This window comes from Rhinoderma darwinii, chromosome 10 (genome assembly GCF_050947455.1).
Source record: "Rhinoderma darwinii isolate aRhiDar2 chromosome 10, aRhiDar2.hap1, whole genome shotgun sequence".
NCBI lineage: Eukaryota > Metazoa > Chordata > Amphibia > Anura > Rhinodermatidae > Rhinoderma > Rhinoderma darwinii.
The window spans coordinates 38741910-38752456 of NC_134696.1; the positions used below are offsets into that span (position 1 = coordinate 38741910).

Sequence of the window (10547 nt, forward strand, 5' to 3'; positions counted from 1 at the left end):
AAATTTTAAATAGTGCACAAAAACCATATTAAGTACATATAGTAACATATAGCACATGTGAAAATAAAATGCAAATCATATGTGAAAATACAATGCAAATCATATATGTACACCCAATGGTGTTAAGGACATGTAATAATAAGTTGAAAACATGTTAGCACATAAAGCTCTAGCGGCTGGCTGAGAAAATGGGAAGGTCAACTACCTCAGAGTAGTGAACCAGAGGCGTAGCTAGGTTCTAGAGGCACACGGGGCGAAGATTCAGTTTGGCGCCCCACCCTCAACTTCTTTCCCGGCATGTCTTTCCCCCTCGCCCTGGTTTGCTTTCTCTACCAATCAATGAGATGTAATTGTTTTTATTTTTTTTTATGTAACTCGGTCAAAAAAAATTGCATGTACCCGGAAATGGTACCAATGAAAACTACAGATTGTCCCACAACAAATAAGCCCTCACATAGCTCCAGTGAAGAAAAAAATAAAGAAGTTCTGACTCTCAGAATATGGCGATGCAAAATGTGCAGAATGTTGCAAAAGCAGATAAGATTGGGCACCATTTATCAGTGCGACACCGGCCACACATCTGTGAAATATTATTTATTTACCCCATTATTATACCCTCTAATTTTTCCCTGATGTACTTTGCCTAGCCTACATATGCGCCCACATAATAAACTGAAGTACCAGAAAAACCCCAATCAACTACCAAGCTAAATCTGTGCTCCAAAAGCCAAATAGCGCTCCCTCCCTTCTGTACCCTACAGCGTGCCCAAACAGCAGTTTACGTCCACATATATGACATTCCCATACCCGGGAGAACTTGCTTAACAGTTTACGAGGTGTGTGTCTTCGGTGGCACAAACTGGGCACAACATATTGTGCACTAAATTGGCATGTCAGTGGAAAATTGTAATTTTCACTTTGCGCCATTCGCTGCGTATTTATTAATAATGAAAAAGCACCGGTGGGGGCAAAATGCTAAGGGGTGTAGTTTCAAAAGTAAGGGTCATGTCTAAGGGGTTTGTTTTACTATTTGACCTCAGAGCCCTCGCAATTTTGGGTCAGTGCTGTGAAAATCACCAAAATAGACCTCGTATGCGCTTCACTTCTGAGCTCTGTCATATGTCCAGGCAAAAGATAAATGCCTTGAGGGGTGTAGTTTACAAAATACGGTCACTTCTTGGGGGCTTCCACTGTTCTCTGGTACCTCAGGGTTTTGCAAATAAGACATGGTGCCAAAAAACCAATCCAGCAAAATCTGCATGACAAATAGTGACAAATAGTGGCGCCTTTCTGAGCCCTGCTGTTTGTCCAAACAGCAGTTTATAACCACATGTGGGGTATTCCCTTACTCGGAAGAAATTTCTTTACAAATATTGGGGTCATTTTTCTCCTTTATCTCTTTTCAAAATAAAAATACTCAACTTTTTAGTGGAAAAAATGTTGCCATTCATTTTTACCGCCTACTGCAAAAAAACAGTGGAGTCTAAATGATCACTGTACCCCTAGATAGATTCCTTAAGGTGTTTAGTTTCCCAAATGGGGTCACTTTTGGGGGTCAACCACTGTTTTGGCCCGCAGGGGATTTGAAAATGTAAGATGGCACCCAAAAGCGATTCCAGCACAATTCCTTCCCTTTTGAGCCCTGCTATGTGTCCAAACAGCAGTTTATGTACACGTATGGGGTATTGCCGTAATCGGGAGAAATTGTTTCTCAAATGTTGGGGTGCTTTTTATCCTTTTTTCCTTGTCAAATTTGAAATGCAAGTTTTATCGGAAAAAAATTATCTTTTCAATTTCATGGCCTAATTCCACTAAATTCAGCAAAGAACCTGTGGGGTCAAAATTCTCTCTATACCCCTCGATAAATTCCTTAAGGGGTATAGTTTGCCAAATGATGTCTCTTTGGGTGTGTTTCCACTGTTTTGGGCCCACAAGACCTCTTCAAACCTGACATGGTGCCTAAAATACATTCTAATAAAAAGAAGGCCCGAAAATCTACTAGGTAGTCCTTTGCCTCTGAGGCCTGCTGTTTCAGTCCATTAGAACACTAGGGTCACATGTGGGATATTTCTAAAACAGCAGAATCAGGGCAATAAATATTGAGTTATGTTTCTCTGGTAAAACCTTCTGTGTTACAGAAAAAAATATTAAAAATGAGTTTCTGCAAAAAAATAAAATGTGTACATTTCACCCCTACTTTTCTTTAATTCTTGTGAAACACCTAAAGGGTTAAGAAACATTTTAAATGCTGTTTTGAAAGTTCTAAGCCTTGTAGCGTCCTAGAAAAATAAAAGGATGTTCAAAAAACTATGCAAACATAAAGTAGACATATGTGAAATGTTAATTAACAACTATTTTGTGTGGTATAACTATCTGTCTTACAAGAAGTTGCATTTAAATTTAGAAAAATTCTAATTTTTGCAATTTCACTAATTTTTGGTGTTTTTCACAATTAAATACTGAATGTATTGTCCAAATTTTACCAGTAACATAAAGTACAATGTGTCACGAGAAAACAATCTCAGAATCGCTTGGATAGTTAAAAGCATTTTAAAGTTATTACAACATAATGTGACACATGTCAGATTTGAAAAATGGGGCTGTGTCCTGAATGTGCCAACTAGTCCACGTCCTTAAAGGGTTCAAATAAAATAAATAAACGAGGTCAGTGTGCCTGACTACAACAGATTGTATAACTGAGGCTAATGAGAATAAGTGGTGACATAATAAACAGCCTCCTCTTGATGATAGTGCCACACACCACCCCTTGTAGATACTGCCATACCATGCCACCTATAGACAGTGCCACACCTCCCCTGTAGATATTGCCACCCTCCCCCTTGTAGATTGTGCCACACACACCCACCCCTGTAGATAGCACTACACCCTCTCCCTGTATGTAGCGCCACTGGGGCTCATCAGAGGAGCCCCTTTTGTCACTGTCCATATATGTAAGAATAGAGAAACCGCAGCACACGTTTCTTGAGGTATTTTTTTACACTCCTTTGATACCTCAAGACCCGTGTGCTGCGGTTTCTCTATTCTTATGTCTATATTTGGAGTCAACTTGGCTACGAGCCAATACTGCGTGCACCGCACTTATACCTGAATTTTGAAAAACTATCTTCCACATAACAACTGGGACTGTGATGTGCTGCTAGTTTGTCTTTTACTGTCAATATATGGATAGTGACGACAGGGGCTTCTCCAGGAGCGGAATCCCCAGAAAGAGTGTCGGAATGCTCTGGCCGGGGATTCCTCCAGACCTCCCAACTTCCAAGTATGACAAAGAGGGACAACTGATGCGTTGTGCGTCAATTTTTTTTTCTTTTGTGCCACGCCTGTAATCCTACCCAATCCCGACCCATACACACCCGTTTCAGCTCACACAGTATCATGCGCCTATAGTGCTGCCCACACACTATAATGACAAATACCTGCCCCCACACAGTATAATGCACTCATAGCTTCCAGTAAACAGTATAATGCCCCCATAGATGCGCCCATACAGTATAAAGCCCACACAGATGCCCCATATAGCATAATGCCCCTATAGCTTCCCCCATACAGCATAATACCCCCATAGCTGCCCACATACAGTATAATGCCTCCATAGCTGCCCCATACAGTATAATGCCCCTTATCTGCCCCATACAGTATAATGCGCTCTTAGCTGCCCCTATTGCCATTGTCCATGTAGATAGTGTCACATTGCCCATGTAGAGACCACAGTGCCCATATAGGTAGCGCCAGTGTTCCCTGTAGCTAGTGCCCCTATATACTGCCACTGTGCCCATGTAGATAGTGCCCCACCCCCTTGAATATAACGCCACGTCCCTGTAGATAGCGGAATCCCCAGCCAGAGCATAGGCCAGGAATTCTGCTCCAAGAAGGAACCCCTGTTGTCACTATCCATATATGGACAGTGACATCAGGGGCTACTCCTGGAGGGGAATTCTCTGTCAGAGCATCGGCAACGGGGTTTCCGCTCCACAGAAGCTATTGACGTCACTGTCCATATATGGACAGTGACTTCAAGGGTTTCCCAGGGCACAGCACTTAAAGTAGCGCTGTCCTCTCCTCCGCTCTGAACTGACAGTTCCTTGCTTCAGCATTGGGTTCAACTGTATCTGCGTCCTGAGGAGGAGTATTCAATTGTATCTGCGCCCGGCGCCCCCTACCTTCTCTCCTAGTTGCGCCCGGGGCTTGCGCCCCCCCTAGCTACATCCCCTGGGTGAATCACCGCATATGAAGAAACTGCGTAGCATAATAAAATAATATTATCAACCCCCAAGGAATGTTGATGAAATAATGGCTGATAATAGCAACAGTCACAAGGACAAGCAGTGATGAGAAATAAACCCAAGGAAAATTTCTTGACAGGCAATGTTGGGCACAAACATTTATGTCCAACGGTAGGTAGACCATGTAAGCCAATCCAAAGCAATCAAACAGATTAAACAGTAGTTCTGCAGTTAAGAAAGCAAGAATATCAGAAAACCATATACTCATCCACTATGGAAACGCATTTGAGGCATTCTTGGAGTAGATCACAGACGATAAACTGGCGATGCACTTGGATCTTTAGTGCGTGTGAAGCATTGTAAGTATAGGGTAAACACTTAAATAAACAGGCAGCCAATAAGGAGCCTACTTCGACATCAATACAGTTAACCCTTAATAAAACAGAAGAACTGCAATAGTCATACAATACAATGTCAAACTTTTTAAATCATTCCGTGGTTATGTATAAAGCCCATCTTGTCATTCGTTTACAAAAGCAGCTCTGGACTATAAGGCCAAATACCCATGATTACTGAAAGTAAAAAGACCCTAGTAAAAAAGGTTGGGAGCGGTTACTGATGTATTTTACATTTGAGATGAGTAAGGCCTCATGCACACGACCGTAGTGTTTTTCTGGTCCGCAAATTCCAGGACCGTGTTCCGTGAAATGTCATCCGCAGTTCATCCGTATGTAATCCGCAGTTCATCCGTATGTAATCCGCAAAATGCGGATGAAAAAAAAAATAAAAATAAGGAAAATTTAAACAGGATGTCAAAAGCTTGGTCCAACCCCTTTAGAAGGTCACATGATCGCACAGGAGCCATTTCCTTGTGCATTTTTCCAGATCTTTGCTTTGTGCGAGTTCGGACACATTGCGCTGCTGATATAGCTGTGGTTTTTGTGAGTTCCTCACTGCGAAGATGTCTTCTGATGATGTGGACGATGTACTCCTGTACTGGCTCCTCTCCAGGCGATTTGGACAGCAACCACCAATGCTGGACGAAGAACCGAAGAGGAGGAGATATTGGGTTCACCCCATTGTCTCCCAACGGCTTAGGAAGGGGCATTTTAACATGCTGTACTCAGACCTGCGGCAGCACCCGGACAAGTTCCTCAGCTACTGCCGTATGTCCGTTCAAACTTTTGACTGTCTGCTGGCGGACCTTCGTCCTGGACTCATCTTCCAGGACACCACCATGAGATGTTGCATTTCTCCAGAGGAACGCCTGATCGTCACTCTGTGGTAAGAAAACCTATCCCCTTCTACGACATGTCTCTACCCTGCAAACAATATTAGTATACTTGTCCCCTGTGCATATTGCCGCCATGTCACCGTGCTGCAGATATTTTTCCTGTATGTGCATATTTTTATATATATATATTTTTTTTAACAGATTTCTTGCAACCGTCAACTCCTTTGCATCGCTCCATATCCATTTTCTGCTGGGGTGCTCTACTATTTCGAAGATTGTCAAGCTTACCTGCGAAGTCATCTGGCAGCAACTTCGAGCAGCAGTGATGCCAAAGCCCAAGCCTGAGGACTGGATTCGGATTGCCGATGGCTTCTTACAATCAGCACAGTTTCCCAACTGTGTTGGTGCGCTGGATGGTAAGCACATCCGCGTAAAAAAGCCTGCTCACTCAGGGTCTCAGTATTTCAATTATAAACAGTTTTTCTCGGTGGTGCTGTTGGCCTTGGCTGACAGTGACTATCGGTTTATAATTGTCGATATTGGGGCCTATGGAAGCTCTGCGGATGCTGGCATCTTCAGGGCTTCCAGAATGGGTGAACGGCTTGCATCTAACCAGCTCGACCTTCCGGAACCTAGACAGCTTCCAGGATCTACAGGACCACCAGCACCCTTTGTCATTGTGGGTGATGAAGGTTTCGGACTGTCCCCTCACCTGATGCGTCCATTCCCTAGGCGTGGCTTAGATGAACGGAGGCGCATTTTTAACTACCGCCTTACCCGTGCAAGACGGTATGTGGAGTGCGCCTTCGGAATTCTAAGCAGCAAGTGGCGTGTGTTCCAGAGCTCCATTCAGATGAATCCTGAAAATGTGACAAAGGTTATCCAAGCGTGTGTTGTTCTCCACAATTTTCTGAGGATTCATGAGTCGGCAGTGGACGCAGAGCTGAACCATTTCTCAACTAATTCCATCGCTTTGGACTACACACAACATGGAAGACCTGGAGTGTCTGGACTGGCAGTCCGTAATTTGTATACAGACTATTTTGTATCACCTAAGGGAGCAGTTCATTGGCAAAGGGATGTGCTTCATCTGCCAAATTAAAATTTAATAGGGACTGTTGTATTTCCTGTTTATGTTACAAATGTTTTAGTAGTTAAAGTTGCAGTAGTAGAGTAGGGACTCGCAAGAGAATGAGGACCCTTGACGCGGGTTGCGAGCTAATGTATTTCTGTCGGGTTTTTTAAAAAAAAATTAATAAATTAAAAAAAAAAAAATGTGATTCTTTGCATTCGGCAGAAATGCAAACCAATACCTCATTATGTTTTTCAATAATAATAAATACAAACACATAATTAACTATAAACTTCTTTTATTCTTTGCACAAAACAGTGTCATCAAACAAAAACAAAACTATATAATATTACAAAATTATAAATTGTAAAATGATTGAGAAGGTGCAGGGTCATGATGGGGTCGTGGAACAGCCTCCCCCTGCTGCATGTGCCGATACTGCTGTTGAGAAGGTCCTGGCATGCCATACCCTGGACGATCTTCACTGAATAGTGGCATTGAGGCTTGATATGGTGGCTGCTGGCTGGTTTGAGCGGTTGCTGCAGGTGCTGGAGGGACAGAGCGGAAGGTGCTTCCATCACACCCCCGCCTATGAAACTCTATGGCATGATGGATTTCACGTGGGTCAGGATGTGTGGCAAAAATTTCGACCACTTCCATTAGGGCTGTTTGGCACCTGATCTGCCTCTCAATTGGCACTCTTTTTAGAATATTTGAAAGAGCGCGACAGAAGGTGCCCTCTTCGGTTTCTGTCGCTCTTTTCTCCAGGTGTTCTAAAACCCGCAAGTCGACCGCCTGCCTTGGCTCTGTACATGTTGGACCTTTATTGGCAGAACGTCGGCGTTTACCTCGGGGTATAATTTCGTCTTCCGGTTCCGTGGCACAGACTGGATTATCCTCTGCTGTATTTTCAGCAGGCACTGGAGTGGAAGTGGACCTAGCAATCCCCAAACCGACGTCAGCCTCTTCTATTTGAGTGGCATCAGAGTCTTCTGCCTCCAGATTATCCTTGGTTCTGTTGGAAAATGAAAACATAATGTTAGGGAATTTACGTAGTAATTTAACGTCATGTCTACAGCAGGGCAAATACACTATGTAAACATATGCAGCTTATCCGATGGGCTGCCTAGAGGGAATTATGTGCTTGAATAGACCGTATAATTGGTCACACCAACAATACGTACTCTTTTAACATACTCACATGCATCACTACATGCAGGGGCGTAACTAGGAAAGACTGGGCCACCTAGCAAACTTTTGACTGGGGCCCACCCTACACTGGGTGTCACACAACCCCCCCCACTTGTAGATAGTGCCTTTTTTCCAGCACCCCCCCACCCCTGTAGATAACGCCATATAGCGCCCCACTGTACACTGTATGGCATTATCTACCGGGGGACTGTATGGCGTTATCTATAGGGGGACTGTATGGCGTTATCTACAGAGGGGGCTGTATGGCGCTAACGCCATACAGGCCCCCCTCCCCCCCCCATAAAAGTGTTCAGTGGCGTCCCGCTGTAGCAGCCATAGTGGCTGCTAGCGGAGCCTCCGGACATGGTGGAGCCCCCTCATGCCGCGGTCCCCGTAGCAGTCGCTACGGCTGCTACGGCGGTAGTTACGCCAGTGACTACATGGCCAGACTACAATGATCAAAGTATATAAGCAATACTTACGGGCCAACCTGCATGACATCCAGAAGGAACGACAGCTGTTTTGTGTACAGGTATGGTCTTTTTTTCTGTCGTCCGTCTCCGCTCTTCCCCTTGTCATCCAGCTCACGCTTAAATTGGTCACGGCATGTGTTCCATCGTGTTTTCACGTATTCAACTATGATATAAAATAAAACAATCACAGATCAACATATTTGAAGTGTACATTACTAGATCTAAGTAAATGTTGTTTTTTTGCAGAAAATGTTGGTGCAGATTTGGGGCGTTTACGCAACAAATCTGCACCAACATTTGCATATTTGACAGGTAATTGAGACGTTGCAGAAACGACTGCGTACTTGCCACAGTTTTCTGTTTTCTCATTTAATTCAACATCAATTCAACCACGTCTGCCCGTGCCCACACGACAGCTGAACGGCTGAAATTACGTTGATGTGTTCAGGAGAAAGCATCCACGTAATTTCAGCCGTAAAGGCATGTGCAGGTGCTTGAATGGGCGTAATTGGCGCTGCTTTTAATTGGAGTCAATGAATAACGTCTCCAATTACGGCACAATAAGTGACAGGTCACTTCTTTGACGCGGGCGTATATTTACGCGCCGTAATTTGACAGCGGCGGTTAAATATACACCACGCTTGAACACACAAACGTCAGCCCATTGCTTTCAATGGGCAGATGTTTGTCCACGCTACTGCGGCGTATTTAGCGGACATACTTCAGGGCAAAAACCCCCGAATTACGGCCGTAATTAGTGTGTGTGAACATACCCTCATAGTGACATGTCACGTTTTGATCGGTGGTGGTCCGAGCCATGAGACCCCCACAATCTCACGTGCACTTCTGCAGCTTCATTTCAGAGATTGGTGGGTGTTTCAGTGATCCAACCCCCACCAATCAAAACTTCAGGCATTTCATTATGACATGACATGACAGGAGTACTCAGAAAGCGCATCAAGGTGTGAAACTTACCCATGCGTTTCTTTTGCACGTTCGTTGCCTTCTCCCACTCAGGATGCACCTCACTGCAGACCTCCTGCCAGGCCAGATCTTTCAGATTCCTGTCAGCATACTCTTCAAGGCGCTTATTCCATAGACAGGGCTTGTGCTGGACCAGGATGATTAGTTTCTCCACGCTAATTGAAGCCATGCTGCTCTCTGCTGCTCTCTGCTGCTTTCCTGCACTGTCTCCAGCCTTCACGACGACGGAACTCATTCCCGGTCGTCGCCTAGCAACACTTCCGCAAATCCGCAAACTGCGGATGACACACGGAGGTGTATCCGCAATTTCCACGGGCCCATTGACTTCTATTGGCATGCCCGCATCGAATTTGCGGCCCGTAATAAGACATGTCCTGAGTTTCTGCGGCACGGATTTGCGGACATGCGGAGACCCGTGAAAACACGGATAGTGTGTATGGGCCCATAGAAATGAATGGGGCCGCAATTCTCCCGTGGATTTGCGGGGGAATTGCGGACGCAAAAACACGGTCGTGTGCATGGGGCCTAATAGCAAAGCTGTCAGCTTTGCTATTACTCATCTCAAATGTAAAATACATCAGTAACCGCTCCCAACCTTTTTTACTAGGGTCTTTTTCCTTTCAGTAATCCTGTTTTTAAATTGTTGGTTAATACATGTTAATAAAAATATTTATTTTGTATATATACATCTGGCTACAAACTCTTTTTCTTTTGCGCAGTTGATACATATTTTGGAGTTGCCTAGTTGATAATTTATGGGGGGAGTCTTTCTTTTCTGCACCTGAAAACGCATCAAAAAGCGTTAGGTGCGGCTTTTAGCTGCAGAATTACCTGCATTTACCTGCGGTTTTGATGCAGATTTTCTGCACCAAATTACTCAACGTGTGCATGTAGCCTAAAACACCAAGCCAATTTCAGCAAGCAAAGAATTTTTTATCAGTTTCCCAGTACTATGGTACTTTAAATGGTGGCATTAGAAACGACATCTCCCCCCGCAAAAAATAAGCCCTCACTGCACTCTATTAACAGAAAAATAAAAAGTTATGACTCTTGGAAGGCGGGGAGTGAAAAACTAAAATGAAAAATATAGAAATGTCTCAGTCCTTAAGGGGTTAACCGGTTGCCGACACAGGTCAAGAATACTCGTCCTGAGCGGCGGGTACTTGGCACATTAGGATGAGTATTCTCATCCTGTGTGACAGCCAGTGTCCGCGCGCCACGATGAGCTGGACAGCAGCTGTAATGTCTATAATACACAGTCGCAGCCCAGCTCTACCGGCGGAGAGAAGAGAAACCTCTTCTCTCTGCCGTTAACCCCTTGAATGCCGCGATCAAAGCTGATTGCGGCA

At 44.3% G+C, this 10547-nt stretch overlaps 1 protein-coding gene across 1 annotated transcript; it reads right to left on the reverse strand.

Moving 5' to 3' along the window:
- Positions 1 to 6852: 6852 nt before the first annotated feature.
- Positions 6853 to 9528, reverse strand: LOC142661380 (uncharacterized). The gene is made up of 3 exons (XM_075838760.1): positions 9190 to 9528; positions 8224 to 8377; positions 6853 to 7565 (listed from the first exon to the last, which is right to left on the reverse strand). Exons 1-3 carry the CDS (start codon positions 9431 to 9433, stop codon positions 6908 to 6910), a joined length of 1056 nt encoding a protein of 351 aa, XP_075694875.1. The 5' UTR covers positions 9434 to 9528; the 3' UTR covers positions 6853 to 6907.
- Between the last annotated feature and the right edge of the window lie 1019 nt (positions 9529 to 10547).